The 19,733-nt window shown below is 36.5% G+C and overlaps 1 protein-coding gene across 2 annotated transcripts in view; it reads left to right on the top strand.

Annotated features, from left to right (window-relative positions):
- The window catches only part of UNC13C (unc-13 homolog C), a 654,851-nt gene that overhangs the window by 506,726 nt on the left and 128,392 nt on the right, over nt 1-19,733 (top strand). For both annotated transcript variants that reach the window (XR_004030428.1, XM_030814067.1), the window contains exon 20: nt 15,410-15,536. Coding sequence is in view for 1 of the 2 variants with exons in the window: in XM_030814067.1 (XP_030669927.1) it covers nt 15,410-15,536 (127 nt within the window). In the remaining variant the exon portion in view is untranslated. The remainder of the gene's footprint in view (nt 1-15,409; nt 15,537-19,733) is intronic.

Genomic DNA, 19,733 nt, shown 5'->3' with positions numbered 1-19,733 from the left:
TTTTTCTTTATCCATCTTTTATTGTTTGCCCTTACAATTTGGTGGGTTTTCATAGTGATAATGTTGCGTTCCTTTTAATTTTTTTTTCTGTATGCGCTCTACTAGTAAATTTTATACTTTTTTGTTTTCATTATGGTAGATATCATCTTTTCACTTCCAAATGTAGGGATTCCTTAAGCATTTCTTGTAAGGCCTGTGTAGTGGTGATGAATTCTTCCTGTTTTTGTTTGTCTGGGAAAGAATTTACTTGCCTTTCAGTTTCAAATAGTAGCTTTGCTGGGTATTGTATTCTTTGTTGGCAGTTTTTTTATTGTTGTTTGTTTGTTTGTTTTTCTTTTGCACTTGGGATATTTCATACTATTCTCTCCTGGCCTGTAAGCTTTCTGCTGAGAAGCCACTGTTGGTTTGATGGCGACTCCCTTATATGTGAGTTGACTTTTTCCTTACTGTTTGTAGAATTCTTTCCTTGTATTTGACTTTTGGCAGTTTGATGATAATATTCCTTGGAGGAAACTTTTGGATTGAATCTGTTGGAAGATCTGTGAGCTTCCTGTATTTGAATGTCCATATTTATTGTAAGACTTGAGAAGTCTTCATTTAGCTCTGCTGTGGTCTTTATTATTTATTTATTATTTAAGCTATTATATTTAACAATATAAAATGGTTTTCTATTCCATTGCCTTTCTCCTCACCCTCTGGGACACTGAAGTTTTGAATATTTTGTGACTTTATAATGTTCCATGTGTTACATAGGCTTCGTTCATTCTTTTTTTACTTTTTTTTTTTTTTTAATTTTATCTGGCTGGGTTATCTCAAAAGACCTGTCTTCAAGTTTATAAATTCTTCATTCTGCTTGAACTTATCTATTTTTGAAGTTCTCAATTATGTTTTTTCATTCCTTAAATATTTAGTTCCATGATTTTTTCTTTATAATGATATTTATCTCTTTGTTGAATTTCTTATTCAGATTATGAATTTTCTAATTCATCTTGTTTATCTGGGTTCTCTTGCACTGTGTTTCTTTAATATTACCATTTTTAATTAATTTTTAAGTATTTCATATATTTCCTTTTCTATGAAATTTGTTACTAGAGAATTATTGTGTTGCTTTGCAGGTGTCGTGTTTCCTTGCTTTCTCATTATTTCTTGGATTCTTGCATTTAGTATCTGCGCATCTGGTGTAACAGTCACTTTTTCTAATTTTATGAATTAGCTTTTATAGGGAAAGGCTTTTTCCTATAGTCACATGTAAGGAAATCAGATTAGCAGCAGATTTCTCAGCAGAGGGGGTGTCAGCAGGGCCTCAGGGATCTATAGATGCAGCAGCTGTAGGGTCTCCAGATACAATGTATTCTCATGAGGACTTGGCTCTCAAAACCTATGTAACTATGGTATTGGTTTGGTAGGATGCTTTGGTTTTGTTTCTGGCAGGGCACAGTAGTGTGTTCTCTGTACCACTCCTTTGGCTGTAATCAGTATCATTAATGTCTTGGAGTTCCTCTGTGGTTTAAGCTGCAGTTATTAGTGGAGGCTATGGCAATGCATTGCTGGGGATGGGATGCTAGGCATGCTGGTCCTCAAGTGCCAGTGGTGGTGGTGTCAGTATGCATAACATTGGCAGTGGCAGTAGTGGTGGTGGGCCAACCCTCAGGCCCATGAGTGGTGCATGCTGGAGCCAGCAGTGGCAGTGCAGGACTGGGCAGGCCAGTCCCTGGCCCCTGAGAAGCACACTTGGGTGCAGACTGCAAGAAAGAAATTGGTCTTTCCTAATGCTCCTGGATGACATGCACATGCCACAGTGGGGGTCAGGGTGAGCTGATCTCCAGGGTCTTGGAAGGTGTATGTGTGCATACATGCAGTGGGCAGGTGGGGTGGATCAGTCCCCAGGGTCCAGGATGATACATGCAGGTATTGGTTGCAGCAGCAGTGGCTTTCAGGGCGCTATATAGTCTGGTGAGGTTGGGCTCTCAAAATAGCAGAATGTTGCAGCTGCTTGGGTTTTGGGGGGTTTATGGGACAGGGATGGGCCTGTCTTTGGGTCCCTGGATGGTGTGTGCAAGCACCAGTGGTGGCGGGCAGGACACAGAATGCAGAGGACATGAAAAGTTGCTGCATCTGTGGTGGGTAGAGCAGCCCTGTCCTCATGTCCCCTGATGCGCATGGGGATGCTAGCAGTGGCAGGCAGGATGGACCAATCCCCAGGCCTCCAGATGACCTGTGTAGGTATCGGCAGCAGTGGTGATGTGCAGGACAAGTCTCTCCTCAGGTCCCAGGATGGCATGTGGACGGGCCCATAACCAAGGCCCTTGAAGGCACTTGCAGGTGCGTGGCAGCATTGCTCCTGTGAGGGGCAGGGTTGCTCTGCATGGCAGTGGTCCTAGGCAGGTGGCTCTCAGGCCCTGGGGAATATACACTTTGTCTCACTTTTTTCTCGTGGCAGCCTCTCTGGTGTGCTGTACCACGTTTCCTGGGGTGTAAGGCACTGCATGGGCTAGAGTAGTGGAAACTCAGCTGCACTGCTGTGTCCAACTAGTGTCATGATACTGCAGTCCTCGGGAAGGACATAGGGGGATGTCAGCAGAGCTTCAGTGATGTAGATACAGGAGCTTTTAGCTCTCAGGGCACAGTGTAGTCTAGTGAGGGCTGGGCTCTCAAAATAGCACAATATTGCTGCTGTTTGGGTCTTGGAGGGGTCACAGGACCCAGCGTGAACTCCTTCTTTGAATTAATCCAATCAAGTGAACTCGCAGCAGCTCCTATTCCAGTCTCAGGTCCTGTGAGAGCCAAAGGGTTCTCCTGTGTTAGGACTGTAGGAGCAGGCGGTGGGAATTTAAACCACTGGGGAACTTTTGTTCACCTTTTTCCCACAATGGGAAGTTCCTCCTGGCTCTGAGCTGATCCTGAGGGGCCAGCTACTTCACTTCTCTCTCCTTCCTCGCCTCAGAGGTTCTCTGTCTCTTCTCTGCCGAATTCCACTGTTCTCTCCCAGATGCTGTATTCCACATGTGGTTACCTACCGCGTGTTTAGGTCCCTCTGTGTGAAGGAGGCAAGTGCCAGGCACCTCTAGTTTACCCATCTTGAAGTCTCCTGAACATTTAAAATTTTGATATATATTGCCAATTTTTCCCTAATGGGAAAAGCAGTGTGTATATTTTACTTTTTGTCAGTCTGACAAATATCTCATTAAATTGTCATTTCTTTAAATATGAACATAGTTATACATTTTTCACATGTCTAAAGGCCATTGTAAATGAGAATTTCTTATCCTCTAACTTTTTAATAAACTAGTTTATTAATTGTTATTAATTTATAAAAATCATTTGAATATTAAGAAAATTTAACTATTTGTCAGAAGTGCTCTAAACATTTAGGTAGCTTTTAACATTATCCAATTTAAATTTTACAGTGAATATTAATTTTCTAATATAGTGAATACTACAGCTGCAACTCCGTCATAATTTGTAATCTTATTCTCTAAGTGTCTTCTTATGCCTTTGTTTTCTTATTTCATAGAAAATAAGACATCATCTTACCACTTTGTACACTTTTAAATTAAATTTATCTTCTGCTCTTCAGCTGGTTTTTCAGAGATCTGTCTTGATCTTGGTGACAGGGTCTGTCAACATATGCCAACCAGGTCACCTGCATTATATTCATCTGAATGCTTATATTCACCTGAATGCTTATTCCAAACTTACCGAATCTCTGAGAGTAGAGGTCAGGAATCTGCATTTTAACAATCAGACTAAAGTTTGTGAACTCCTAGTCTAAATAATTCAGATGATGCAAATTTTCATTGTTTCATGAGTTTTCTTTTTCTTTTTTTTTTTTTTTTTTTTTGAGACAGAGTCTCACTTTGTCACTAGGCTGCAGTGCAGTGGCGCGATCTCAGCTCACTGCAACCTCCATCTCCCAGGTTCAAGCGATTCTCCTACCTCAGCCTCCCAAGTAGCTGGGATTACAGGTGCATGCCACCATGCCCAGCTAATTTTCATATTTTTGGTAGAGACGGGGTTTTACCCCGTCTGTCTCTGCCTCCTAAGGTGCTGGGATTACAGGCGTGAGCCATGGCGCCTGTTTTCTTCACACTACTTATTTTCTGTCTTTGCCATTGCATAGGATGTTAAGGTTATTTTAATTATGAGAAACACTCTCCCTACAATGCAAAATGCCACTGGCATTTCTTTGTCTCCCTCTCACCTTTTTACTTACCTTTTACCAACAGAAACACACATATTCACAGAACATACACACACAAACACACATACAGTACATACACACACACACACATATGCAAACTCACACACTTCCTGGCTAGTTATCTTCTGGAAGTCGTCTTCCATACCTTTCATACATTGAATTATTTGTTGCAGGGTTGGGAAGGATTATGAATCAGAACTCTGGCTTCCCTGAAAAAGAAAAAACAAAACAAAACCAGCATCTAGGAAGCTAATGATTAGCTACACAGTTTTCTCTTATACGCATTCATACCTGGCAAGCAACTGGAGGTGAGGAAGAGATGAACAGCAAGAGTCAGGATTATAATGTGAGACATAGTCGTAGGTGCTCAAACACATCTGAATGGGTCATTGTATTGCAGTTTTATAGATCCAGTTGTTTTGAAAATTTCCCCTAGGTCCTAGCCATGGTTATTGATCAGTTTTACTTTTAATGAGCATGGAAGTATTCATAATTTTCTGTTTTCACTTATGCATTTTCAGTGTAAAATTGAGACATGCTACATTAGGATCTCCTATCCAGATGTTATTTTAAAACCATGAGCTGAAATTGAACATGTCAGAACTAAAATAGGCATACAGAGAAAGGAAACTTAGACTTATTAAACAAATACATTATCAGTAAAGTAAGTAAATAACTGTTCCCACCAATAATAAATTTTAAACTGATCAAATATTTAGGATGTTTTTACTTCCTGTCAAAATATGAACTAAGTGAACATGTTTTCACTTTATCTTCATGACCTATCAATTGGGCCCATCTCCTTGGTAAATAATAAGGAGATGAAGGCAAACTCAGAAAAGCTAAGGAAAAAATAGCTTAGTTGAAATCTACCAAAAAGAGAAATTCCTACAGTTTGTTTTTGTATGCTGTAAATCATTGATAGAAATCAATTTCCTCCCACAAAAAAGGATCTCAATTACAGGTTACATTTAAATAAGTAATGAGAAAATGTACCATAAATTTCAAGAGGTAAAATCCACAAATATTTGAGTCTTTTAATAAAAAACTGTAAATAATGATTTTGTAATAAAAGTTATAAGATTCTGAGACATACTTGAAACTGATTATTTATGAGTGGTTAATTTGAACTATTATGGATGAAATTGTTTTTTTGTTTTATCAACAATTCTTAGCAAAAACATTTACTGACACAATCGGGGCCTTTTATTTTAATACAGAAAAAAAAATGAGTAAGATGCAGCAGTGACTTTTCCCCCTTGGAAGCTATAAACCAGCAAAGTTGTAGGCCAAGTCCAATGTTGATTAGTCTGATTGATGATCCACTCCATTCCCAGTAAGACCTAGAAGAAAATGAAGAAATGGAAATGGCAAAGAAACTGGATACAATCTTTACATTCTTTTATCCATTTATCTATTCATCTATTCATCCATCTATGGTTCTAAGCAAACAAGGTTGGGCAGGGATACAAAATTTCAATAAGTTACCATTTCTGGTCTCAGGTTATTTAGGAAGGAAAGAGGTGAGAGGTAAGGCTATGTAGTGGAAGGACACAGAACCAAGATTAGACTTCATGCCTCACCACTTCTACCACAGTCATCACTGCTACCACCCAAGTGTCCGAGCTGCCCTGTCCCTTGTTCTACTGCAGTAGCCTTCTGCATATCCTTCTGCCTCTACTTTCTCATCCCTGTCATCTGTTCACCAAATAGCAACCAAAGCCATGTTTTACAGATGTAAATCAGACCAAAATCATGCAGTTTTATTCCATAACTCTTAGAGGAAAATGTCTCAGTCATGGGTTACAAGATCCTACGTGACCTACTCTGGGTTTCTCTCTGAACCCAGATCTCAACACTCTCCCAAACTCACTTTGCTTCAGTCACATTGGCCTCCTTGCATCTCTTTGAGCTTGTCATGCACACTTTTTTGCTTGAGGGCCACTTTACTGTCTGTATTCTCCACTGGGAATGCTTTTCCAGAAGATGGCTCTGTGGTTTGCTTTTTGACTTCATTCAGTTCTGGTCTCTTGTCATCTCATGAGCCACCTTCCGTGAGCACCCTATCAAAAAAGGCACTCCAGGGCCACTTCTTCCCCTTACATTATATATATTTTTTTTCCAGAACACATACCTCACGTTATACTTCACATTATATTGAATGGCATTTATTGTCTGCCACTTGTCACTATATTATAAGCTCCATGATGGCAGGGACACGGTGTCTTTTTCTTTGCTGTATTTCCTGTATAGAAAATAGTACCTGGTGGCCGGGCATGGTGGCTCACGCCCGTAATCCCAGCACTTTGGGAGGCTGAGGTGGGTGCATCACCTGAGGTTAGGAGTTCGAGACCAGCCTGGCCAACATGGTGAAACCCCGTCTCTGTTAAAACACACACACACACACACACAAAAAATATCTGGGCATGGTGGTGGGCACTTGTAATCCTAGCTGCTCCAGAGGCTGAGGCAGGAGAATTGCTTGAACCCCCAGGAGGTGGAGGCTGCAGTGAGCCAAGATCGCGCCACTGCACTCCAGCCAGGGCGACAGAGTGAGACTCCATCTCAAAAAAAAAGAAAAGAAAAAAGAAAATAGTACTTGGTTCATAGTAGAATAGTCAATGAATATGTTGTATAAAGGAATGAAATCCACATTTTAGTCCTCAGTTCTCATTCTCACAAATATACTTTGTACGATATTTATTTCTAGGATTATGGGTAAATATGCAAAGTAAGTGAAACTTATTCTTTTTTTTAATACGCTTGGTCAATGATTTGTCAATTAACGCCAAGAGCTTCTTTGGATGCCTGTCTTTTATCATTATGATCCAGCCTGTTGGCTCTCTCTGTTTTAAAAATACCCTTTCCCTTTCCATCCCATTCTTTTTCTTTATAACTATCCATCTTTATTTCCAACACCAGATTATGTGGATCTACCTGTATACTGCTTCCTAATTTTTCAGGTATATGGCTTGGACAAGTCATGCAGCATTCTTCTAAGTCGTATCATGGAGTGGCCCTTCCTCTAAACATACCAGTATGGCTTTAGATCTAGACCAGAACTAGATATAAGCCAGAATTCAAGTAGGTCAATCAGAGAGTGTATCTGTGAGGTATGTCCAACCGGGACATACCTCATAGATCTAAGCCAGAATTCAAGTAGGTCAATCAGAGAGTGTATCTGTGAGGTATGTCCAACCGAAACATACCTCATAGATCTAGGCCAGAATTCTAACTAGATCAATCAGAGAGTGTATCTATGAGGTATGTCCAACCAGGACATACCTCATAGATCTAGGCCAGAATTCAAGTAGGTCAATCAGAGAGTGTATCTATGAGGTATGTCCAACCGGGACATACCTCATAGATCTAGGCCAGAATTCTAAGTAGATCAATCAGAGAGTGTATCTATGAGGTATGTCCAACCAGGACATACCTCATAGATCTAGGCCAGAATTCAAGTAGGTCAGTCAGAGAGTATATCTATGAGGTATGTCCAACCGCAACATACCTCATAGATCTAGGCCAGAATTCTAAGTAGATCAATCAGAGAGTGTATCTATGAGGTATGTCCAACCTCACATCATTCCTGGTTTAATGAACCCAGGGATCCTGGATTCATTCTGGGTTTCTGCTGAGGAATTGTTTGTAACTATGAGCAGAACTACCAACTGCTACTCCTCTCAAGAATAAAGCTTCCTTTGGCATGAGTTTCAGTGGTCATAAAGTAAGGCACTATCTCATTCATTTTCTTTGCTTTTTTTCCTAGTATTTTGCTAAGATTTGATATCAAAAATGTGTCATGAAAGAAACTTCTATATCTTTTTTCTCACCCTACAAAAATTAACTATATTTGTTCCTCCGAAGTCATTGATTCTAAGGAAAGTTTATTACCGTAATGGCTGGGCACAGTGGCTCACACGTGTAATCCCAGCACTTTGGGAGGCTAAGGCAGGTTGATTACTTGAGGTCAGGAGTTTGGGACCAGCCTGGCCAACATGATGAAACACCATCTCTACTAGAAATACAAAAGTTAGCCAGGTGTAGTGACACTCACCTGTAATCTCAATTACTTGGTAGGCCGAGGCAGGATAATTGCTTGAACTCAGGAGGTGGAGGTTGCCGTGAGCCAAGATTGTGCCACTGCACTCCATCCTGGGCAACAGAGCAAGACTCCATCTCAAAACAAAACAAAAAAAAAGAGAGAGAGAGAGAGAAAAGAAATTTGATTACCATAATTTACAATTGTGACTAATCTTTCCTTTTTGCCTATTTTCTTCTCTAGAGGATTCACATTGGCCCAGATGATTTTTCCTGACATATTATGTATAGTCATTTATTTTTTCATTTTTATTACTCTAACCTTTAACCTTGTTAACACTATAGCTTACTTTTGGCAGCCAGGATTTTGATGATTTCTTGCCTGCAAAGATATCCCAACATTATAAGATCTTTGTAAAGTTTCTCTAAAATAGAAAATGGTAACTCATCCTACCTTATTTTTTTAACTTCTAATTACATGGCTTACCATTCTTAGCATATAAAAAAGAACCCATGATCCCATCTAAATATTGTTAATATGAAGTTATAATTACCTCGGAAATGCTTATGTGTGTTTTGTATCTATAATAGTCTGTCATAGTTTAGAACCAATGTTTCTTGGTGATAAAATTTTGTATTTGTGAGCACACAATAGCTAGTAAAACATCATACATACTGAATCCTAATACAGGCTTTTTATTTCATATTGTTTCCAGACCATTCATCTTACCACCTATTGGAGCTAGAGCAGGCTGTCAAACATGGAGAGGGATGATTAAAATAGTCTTAATGAAATAATATGTTACAAACTATAGGGTAAAGTGTTTATACAATAAAATGATGTCACAAAGTAAGGACTGAAAAATGACACTGTGATGATAGCAGCAAATTTTCCTTTGGCATGAGAATGGGTCAAGAATATACCATTCCTATTATGTAAACCAAAACATAATTGTACATTATACAGAAAAAAGCTCATGAATAAACACCGACTTTCTGAATTTTCAAGTGAATGCTGGTAAGCACCCTTTAAAGGAAAATAGTCATGTTCTTCCAAATTGCCAAGCCTTTTCCTTGTACAGTTTTAATGAACCATTTTTATTCTGGTAGTAAAATATACATATTTTTCACTGAAATTCAAAGATTAAATTTTGTACAAAATTATACTGCAGCTTGGAAAACTAATTAAATGTTTTATTTTGTAAATGTAATGAGCTAGTTAAATCTTTGTTGCCAAAATTAAAAATGTAGGAGGATTGATGGCAAAATAAATTCTAAGATTCATTCACATCAGATGAGATTGATGCCATTTTGTCAACACAGTCTACCACGAAGCAGAAGATAATTCGAGTAGAAATAATTTGAACGATATTTTTGAATTTGATATAACAATATCTTACATTGATTATTTGGTAGGCATTAGTTAGGATATAATTGTAGTTTATTTTAACTATCTCCTGTATAACATGTGATTACCCATTATGGAAGGAATATATGAACACATAAGAAAAGCAGGCAGTTGGATTTTGGAACAATAACAGCTCACTTTTTATAGAATCATGTAAGAGGCATTAACTACCCAGAAAGTAACTGAGAGACCATGAATATGAAACAAGGATGACAGGAAGGTAAAATATTTATTAGACTATCCACAAAGCCTGTGTATTTTACTTGTATGATTACTCCCCATTCAAAGCCTATATACTTTTATCTTAACATGAACTTAACGAATTTGATTAACTGGTTTTCTGTGCAGTGGTGCATCAATTCACAGTGGAGTCAGCTAGAGTTACACTAATACAGTTCCAACAAGGCAAGGAGACAGCCTCAATGTATGTCGGTATATGTACATCTATATATATATGTATATGTACACAAGAAGAAAGAGGCAGGAAATTAGAAAGCAGAGCACTCTGGAGGATAATTAATAAGTGGGCATTAAGCTTCGAAAATCTTGTTGTGATGTAGCAGAGCCCCAAATTCAATCATACAGCAAGGAAGTCTGGAAAATGTAGTCTGGTTGTATACCTGAGAGGAAAAGGACATAGTTTGGTAACCAGTAAATTAAACCTGCCACAAATACTGGGGTTCATGATGATTTCTGTACTACAAGTCACTGCAAACAAACAAGCAAAATCTTGTATTTAGTATTTGCCATTTAAGGGCAAACATCACAGGTAGATCTCATTATATAGAATCATATCATTTATTTTCATTTTTGTTTGTACTGTCCTCAAGATCAGACCTATATCACCAATCAACTCAATATATTGAAAAATTTTTATTATATAAGCTGAAGTGCATAATGCATGAAAGAACCCAATTACTCTTTTGTTGAACTGGCAGAATGGGTAAACAGATACTGAGCTCCCCTGTTTCTGTCCACAGAGAAAAATAAATATCAGTTGATAGTGCATAAGAGAAATATAGCATAAAGGGATAAAGATTAATTCCCATGGGTTTAGAAGCGACTTTATAAGGAGGAAACTATTAGTAATTTTTCTAATATTTTTTCCCAGCAAAGAGGCTGGTAAAACCCTGATACTTAAGAGTTATCATAGCAGATACACTCTTAGGAACTAGAATGAGTAGTCTCTAGATAAGAATAAAACCAGTTTTAATTCTTTAGAAAGATTAAGGTATCTTTCCTATCTCTTTTCCCATATCCATCCTCAACGGGAAGACTTGTGAAGTGAAGAAGTGGTCTGCCTATGTGTGGCTGCAGTAGACAGAAGTGTTTCTTTTGTGGGAACAGGAATGAAGAGACTGTAGGAATGTAGGGAGTTTGCAGAGTCCAGGAGGACAAATTGGAGGAGATCTATAAGTTCCAAGCAGAGCAGCCAAATAAGGAGGAAGAAACAACTAGAATTGAAGTACAGATGGGTTAAGCAAATAAACTGAAGGTCTTGTCTGAAAAACTGACCAAATGCGGCCTACTGCTGGCTTTTACCTGCTTTCCAAAGTGTAGAGGCTACTGCATTGCCAGGGACAGGGATTGGGAAACTTTTTTTTTTAATGTCACGGCATAAATTCAAGATTCACCCTAACTTACCACCAAAATATTTAAAAACATGAGTATAGAGACAGGAAAAATCTCAAGGTTTTAATTGGAAACATACTTACATAATTTGGCAGACACGCACACCTCTTAAATAGTATCCCATTTAAGTAAGAAAAATGTCTTATTTTATGTAATGTTTCTTTTGACATAAATTTCTCTCTCCCACTAAGTACCACTATCAGCAGATCATTTCATTATTAAGTTGTTCATTTGAAGCACAAAGTAGAGCTAAATTCATGTCCTCCAAGAGACCACAACAACCTGTACCTGTCAAAAATCAAGGCACTTGCCATATTGTATTGAATCGAAAGTTAACATGTCACCCTTTCCTCCCTAAGCTCCATCCGCTTCAGATCAATGTGTCCATATTTATATTTCCAATGCCTCACATGCAACCTGGGGCAAGAGACACACCCAGGAAACATTTTTTGGTAGTAAATGAAACTGAGTTGCTTTTTTCTTTAGCATTCTCTTCAAGTGCAAATGCTCTTGGAAGAAATAACACATTAATTCCGGCTCATTCCTACCATTTGCAGAGGCAAGAGCATAGATGAAGATCCCATACCATAGACCTAAATACTGATAATTTATAAATCTAACTAATAAACTGTTAAATAAAACATATCCTAACTTCCTACCTAAAAGAAAAAACCTTCATATCAACATGATAAAAGTTGTACGTAATAGCAGTTATATTTTAAGATGCTAAAAGCTGGAAAAATGCAAAAGTTAAAATGTAATTATCAATATGCATATTAGAGTGTTATGCTTAGATTGGTAATATTTTTGTTTTTAAATAAATGTATGCATAAATCAGTATATTTTTTCAGAAAATATACTTTCTCACCTTTATTTTAGCAAAAGCACTAATTTGTTCTTATAATAAAAATTTTCAAATATTTTCATTTGGCTTAATGTGGTGCCAAACAATAACTTTCCTGAGTCACATGATATCTGCTTGCTTTCATTATTTTCTGTTTTTAAAATTTAGGCACACCTGGCTGGGCGTGGTGGCTTACGCTTGTAATCCCAGCACTTTGGGAGGCCGAGGCGGGCAGATCACGAGGTCAGGAGATCGAGACCACAGTGAAACCCCGTCTCTACTAAAAATACAAAAAATTAGCTGGGTGTGGTGGCGGGCACCTGTAGTCCCAGCTACTCGGAGAGGCTGAGGCAGGAGAATGGCGTGAACCCGGGAGGCGGAGCTTGTAGTGAGCCGAGATTGCGCCACTACACTCCAGCCTGGGCGACAAAGCGAGACTGTCTCAAAAAAAAAAAAAAAAAAAAAAAAAGTGGGCAAAGGATATGAACAGATATTTCTCAAAATAAGGCATTTATGCAGCCAACAAACACATGAAAAAAAGCTCATCATCACTGTTCATTAGCGAAATGCAAATCAATACCGCAATGAGATACCATCTCACGCCAGTTAGAATGGCAATCTAAAAAAAAAAAAAAACTCAAAAAAAAAAAATTTAGGCATACCTTCACTTTGAAATGTTTTCTCTCTTTTTGCTTTTCAGCCTTTACTTTTTCTACTCTACTTATATATTTTCTTTTTCTACCCAATCATAGTTTACACACCTTGTTAATATTTAAAGGATTAAAAAATAGAAGGTTGCCATATTCAAAACATACATTTGAGTCTATAGTTTATACAAAGGTTCAATTTAAACTTTCGAATACAAAAATTAAAATAAAATTATCTCTATATGTGTTCTCAGATACAGTTTATATATAGTTTTCAGAAAGTTTTTTCTAAAGTACCCAAAATATTTATTTAAATGAAAACAAAATACAAATTATTAATATTAGATATAAATTTCTAAGGTAAATCATTTGAATACAGCTAAAATTTAGTTAAACTTCATGTATCTAGATTTTAAAAATAAAACTATTGACAATTTTAACATTAAATGGCCATCTAGTTGGCAAAGAAGTATGAGGCTTCATGTATATTAACATAGAAATTTACATACAGAAATTTAAACATAATATGAATTATTTAATATTTAACATAGTTCTCAGCCATTATGTGCACGTGTTTTGATTAATGATACTGCAGTGATTTATGGGTATCTTCAGACACATACGGTTGAACCAAAGGAAAGTAAGCAAGTGGGTGCTTGTTAATGATGCTTTATTATGCAATAATCTGCTGCATTTCTGCTATCCAAAGGAAGAATTTGGCAAGTTAATTAGTTTGCCCCTTTTCTTACCTAACTGCTTCCAGAGCACAAATTTCTCCCCACACTCCAAAGCAGTATCTTTCTGTTGTCAGCAATGGTACAACCTGCAAACCTTGGTAGCATTTGGACATTGTCACCTTTTGTTTCTAGGACACAGGAGGAAAAATGGTCCAAAATGTTTCTCTGGGTCTTAGAGGGTGTTAATCATAAGAGCAGGTGGTGGTACTCACAAGAGGAAATGTTTAGTATTCTGGCTTGTTCTGTGCCAGCACCAAGTGTAAGATCCCAAGTGATAGAGGAGCCCAAGAGCTATTTAATGATGAGTCTGTATTTGTGGTAAGTTGAACCTTCTAAATTCATCAGTCCCCGAGCGAAGGTCTCCATTGATCTGGGTTTCAGGGTAGTATTGTGTTAAATTTCTACCTGACTTTATCAAGTAAATGTTTTCTCTTAAAGAGTGCAGGGATATTAGACATCTGAAGAGAGAGGTTAGGGGAGAGCTTACACTGAATGGTGAAAAGAGTGAAACGAATTTGGAGGAAGCTAAAGCAAAATATCATCTTGACTAAAATTTTGTTTGGGAGTTTGGCCTAGAAGTATTAGTTTATTACTCTTGTTTCTATGTGAGTACGTGTCTTTATGTTCCCCTCCCTCCCTCCCTCCCTCCCTCCATGCCTCTCTCCCTCACTCTCTCCTTCCCTCTCTCTCTCTTTTTCTCTCTTTCTCTGCTCTACAACTTGTCTTGAATTAATCATTGTTCAGATAATTTGGAAATGTTTGACCTGGGGTCGAGTTCTCTCTTATGTTCACTATTGGGATTTCAGTCACTCTATATTCAGGTTTTGAAAAGCAGGGATGCCTTTAATTTGCTTATAGCAGTCTAATTGCTTCAAATGGTGTTTTAAGAATTTAGCTTGGAATGTAAAGTATAGGATGTTTCTGCTATAAATCAAAGTCCTTAGGAGACTCACAGACCTCAAGCAGAATTTCTCAGAGGGCACATTCAACCTGGATATAGCTAGGTATATTTTAGGTTTCATTATGTTTAAAATTGTAGTGAAAATTGGCCAAATATTATTAAGGAGGGAAAAATAGCATAGATAAACATGCTCAGTAACATTATTATTTGTCTCTATTCCCCAGCCCTGTATGTCCAGGTCACAATAGCTTAACAACTGTGTTAAGCTATATTTTTTGAGCAAGAGAGAAAAAAATGCCACATATTAGGAAATCCTGCTAAGAATGTATCAGTAAAGCCAAAGGGTGCAAGATAACTTTAGGTAAACCTACAGAATGAAGAAGAAATTATGTGCCTCATAAGTTAGAGATATTTTCTCTCCTTTTCAACTATTTTAATACTTTAGGGGGTAAATAACTAGGCCAGAAATATGATCTACTCACTTCATATCTCCAATATTAATTAATCAATGATGATAGCTCCTGACTCATGTTTTATGCATGCTTAGAACAACATGGCACATGTATACATATGTAACAAACCTGCATGTTGTGCACATGTACCCTAAAACTTAAAGTATAATCTAAAAAAAAAGAATTTTAATTCTCTCTGCCACTTTGTATCAAGCTAAAAGCAGTGAAAATATGAAAATTTGCAGATAAGCAGAAATTTTAGTATGTTATTACTCTGTAACTACATCTGACTTTTCACATTTTTCAGTAAGCTGGATTAGAACATTGAAGTTATTTTGCATTACTGCTTGACCTATTCTATGTGGGACTTATAATTATTTCTGCATTTTGTAAAATTTTAGGTCTGCTTTTAGCAATTCATTATACCTTTACATCTAATATACTATTTTCTTCCTTTTAGAAATTCTATTAATAAAAATAGATTGGAACATAGCAGCATTGTTGGCAAACCAAACTTTATTAAATATTTGATTTTATCTGTTATAGAACATGAAAATCAGCGGTTATGCAAGAGCACCGATTATATGAATTTGCATTTCAAAGTTAAATGGTTTTATAATGAATATGTGCGTGAACTTCCTGCCTTCAAGGATGCTGTTCCTGAATATTCCTTGTAAGTAGTGATTTTCACACACACACCCTCAGATCTACATTCACAGTCCTGTAAAATTACACCTGAATTGCGCAGCACTAAAATCTCTTCACATCATCTTCATTGGAATACAGAAATTTCCGTTATGAAGTTAACATTAAAGGATTTTCATGTCTTTGGGAACCATATTTAATTGAATTGTGGTGCATATTTTAAATATGCCCTACCTGGATATTCAACTCAAAGACAAAAAATGCATAATAAGACATGGCTCACGTGATAACATGAATGATTTTCTGTAAAAGTACCAGAACACAGATTTTTTGGGGGAAAGTATGGTGCTTGTATATTGACCTATATATTCAGATTTTCCTTTTTATTCAAACTTGGAACTCTCGTAGGAATTCATATTTCTAAAAATAGAAAGAGTGGTTTAACAGGGAACTTTCTCATAAATATGCCTCTTTCAGACACATTTGTAATCACACAAGGACTCATGTAATACTTTGCATTTGATATGTATTAGAATTCTATTTTATTCTATTGATGGGGTCTTCCCTATGCCAGGCACTTTCCAAGTGCTGTAGAGCAATAGAAAATAAAGACCCCCACCCTGAAAGGAACTTATACTCTAGGAGATGCTGATAAGCTCAAATATCATTATAAAGCAAGGCAAAATGAAATACGTGCTAATTTAAGGAGCATAAGCAGAGTGCAATAGGGTTTCACAGAAGAGAGAAATTACCTCTATTTGGGGAATTCCACACAATATTTATGGATGGGATAGCATTCGATGTAGACTTTATAAAATTTGCCAGGTTATGGAAAGAAAAGGGAGAAAAAGCATTAAGATGAAAATGAAAGTTATGAGCATAATTATGGAGGTAAGAATATATGAGCTATCATCCATAGGAAGTGAGGCATATTTCTATTTTTATAAAATTAATAGAAAGTAATGTTTTAAAAAATAATGTAGGAAAAGTAGTTTTGAGCTAGATTGTTATAAATAAATATTGTGAAGCTTGTACCACATTCATCAGGCATTGTGGGAGTTGGAAGAGACAAGGAATGGGGGGCAGAGAAGAGATTTAGAAGGTAATGAGTGATTTAGAGATGAAATTAGAACAGCCCTTTAACACAACTTTTCTCATACAAAGTATATAAGAAGTAAGGGGACAGTGGGATAACTTAAAAATGCTATACTATTGGGTATAGGGTGTTGGGGAGATTTTGGTCAAAAGATACAACATTTTAGTTAAGTAGGAGGAATGAGTTCAAGAGATTATTATACAACACGATGACTATAATTAGTGTATCATATTCTGAAAAGTTGCTAAGAGAACACATTTTACATGTTCTCACCATAAAAATGATAAGTGTGTGAAGTAATGCATTTGTTAATTATTTCAATTTAGCCATTCCACAATGTGTACATATTTCAAAACAATGTGTTATACTTGGTAAATACATACAACTTCTTTTGTCAAATAAAACATACTTAAAATAAATACAATAAAATTATAGTCTTTATGTTAAATAAAGGCTATATTGATAATATAGAGTGATTGCAGTAAGTATGCAAAGGGTGAAGACGTGGAACAGAAATTTTGAAGACAGAATTTACAAATGTCGTCAACTAAAGACATATGGGGTTAAACGAAAGAGAAAAGGTGAAGATTCCTTAAAGAACTAAAAGTAGATCTACCATTTAATCCAGCAGTCACACTTCTGGGTATCTACCCAAAGGAAAAGAAGTCATATACAAAAAAGATCTTTGCACACGCATGTTTATAGAAGCACAATTCACAATTTCAAAAATATGGAACCAGGCCAAATGCCCATCAATCAATGAGTGGATAAAGAAATTGTGGTGTGTATATATATGTGTATGTATATACATATACGTATATACATATACATATATGTGTACGTGTACATATACATCTATATACATATATACATCTATATACACATCTATATACACATATATATACATATATACACATATATACACATATGTGTATATATACATATACGTGTATACGTATATGTGTATACGTATACGTGTATACATATATATGTGTATACACATATATACGCATATATGTATATGTGTATATATGTATATATGTATATAGGTATATATATACGTATGTATATATACCTATATATATATGTATATATATACACACCATGGAATACTACTCAGCCATAAAAAAGAATGAAATAATGACATTCCCCGCAACCTGAATGGAACTGGAGACCATTATTCTAAGTGAAGTAACTCAGGAATGGAAAACCAAACATATGTTTTCACTCACAAGTAGGAGCTGAGCTATGAGGAAGCAAAGGCATAAGAATGATACAATGGACTTTGAAGACTTGGGGGAAGGGAGGTGGGGGGGAAGGATAAGAGACTACACATTGGGTACAGTAAACACTGCTTAGATGATGGATGCACCAAAATCTCAGAAATCACCACTAAAAAACTTATTCGTTTAACCAAACACCACGTGTTCCCCTCAAAACCTATTGAAATGAAAAAAATTTAAAAATAGAAAAATAAACAAGAAAGAGGAAAGAGTTAAACATGAAGTCTGTATGCCTAAGTTGCTGGTAGTATCACTGATCAGGAATAGGGAAGTAAAACAGAGGAGCTATTTGCCAGACACTTCTGCTTCTGGCTCTGTCTAGACACTCTACACTAAACTAAAATCAGACTAATGTTTTCCCTGATGGCTAACAAAAAAGGTAAATAAAATTAAACAGCAGCAGAAAGACAACAAAGACAACAAAAGCAACCAGGACTTGAGAATCTAAGATCCCTGAGAAAAGAAAAATGCACTAAGGTGAGTCCTGTATGTTGTTGCATCTTCTCTCCCATGTTTTCACCCCCATACATCTGCCAGTTTGCAATACGGGGCTTGCAGAGCGAACAGCCAACAGTAGCTCAGAGTTTACAGCTGTCTCCCTGGACTGGAGAAACAATATGGCTGATGGGGCTATGAAGGCTGCTTGGATTTGTGAGATCAAGATCCCAGAGAAAAGGAAACCACAGGAGATGAGCACAACATTCTACAGGCAGTTCTCACTGAAGGCATTTTCTGATGCCTAATTTTCCTATGTGTTGAGATTGGGACAGAAGAAAATCAAGTAGAAAGTGGCCACTAACAGATTGGGAACTAAGTAGATACTTTAGCAGTCTCATAGTGCTGAAGGGACAAATGTTAGAAGTCAAGGCTGGTCCCCTTCGTGCCTACTTGCCATAACAGCCTCTCCTTCTGTTGCAGCAGAAACCACCTTCTGATGCCTAATAGCATAGATTAGTTTTATAGATTTTTATACTTTATATAAATGGAATCATAAATTGTGTACAAAAAATAAGAAGGAGCATTATAAACACTCCAGGCTTTCAGGTGAGATTTTTGAAGGTCTCTGCCCTAGAAATAATGACAAAGTGGAAATAGACCAACCGACAACCCAACACTGTCTAGATCAAAGGTCCACAATTTTTCATGGACAATATACAACATTCATCAAAAAATTAAAGGCTACCAGACAACAGGACTAAATAGCTATCTGGAGATTATGCTTCTTCAGCAATGAATTGAAAAACCAGACCCCAAAAAACAGTAAGAACAAAGAAGTTTGAAAAATATGAATAAAACATTTAGAGATATCTATCTATATAGGTATCTATATTTCTATATCTATATCTGATCATCCAGAGTTTCCATAGTTTTTCACTGACAATCCTTACACACAAAAACACCCATATAAAATTTATAAACAAAAATGATAAAATACATATTGTTATTAGGTACACATGGTACATTTACCAAAATAGACTGTCTCCTGAGCCATAAAACAAAACTAATACATGTTAAGGGGAGAAATCATGTATTATATATTCTTGACACTGTAGAATTAAGACACAAATCAACGCCAAGAAGATAATTAGATAACTAAATACAGAAAAGCAGCAGAATATTCTAAATACTCATGAGTCAAAAAATAAATCATGGTAAAAATTACAAAATATTTTGAATTAAGTGCTAATAAAATATGGCATATCCAATTTTGTAGAATGCAGCTAAAACAGGAAGTAGATGAAAATTCAAAACGTTTTTGAAGTAGAATTTTAAAAGTAAGTGTGGTCTATTTAAAACTTTATTAAATTTCTGTATTATAGCCACAAACAATTAGAAAATTATGTAT

This window comes from Nomascus leucogenys, chromosome 6, assembly GCF_006542625.1.
Source record: "Nomascus leucogenys isolate Asia chromosome 6, Asia_NLE_v1, whole genome shotgun sequence".
In the NCBI taxonomy this organism is placed as follows: domain Eukaryota; kingdom Metazoa; phylum Chordata; class Mammalia; order Primates; family Hylobatidae; genus Nomascus; species Nomascus leucogenys.
Note: the sequence above shows the minus strand (reverse complement) of the source record. Positions and strands in the feature narration are given on the sequence as shown.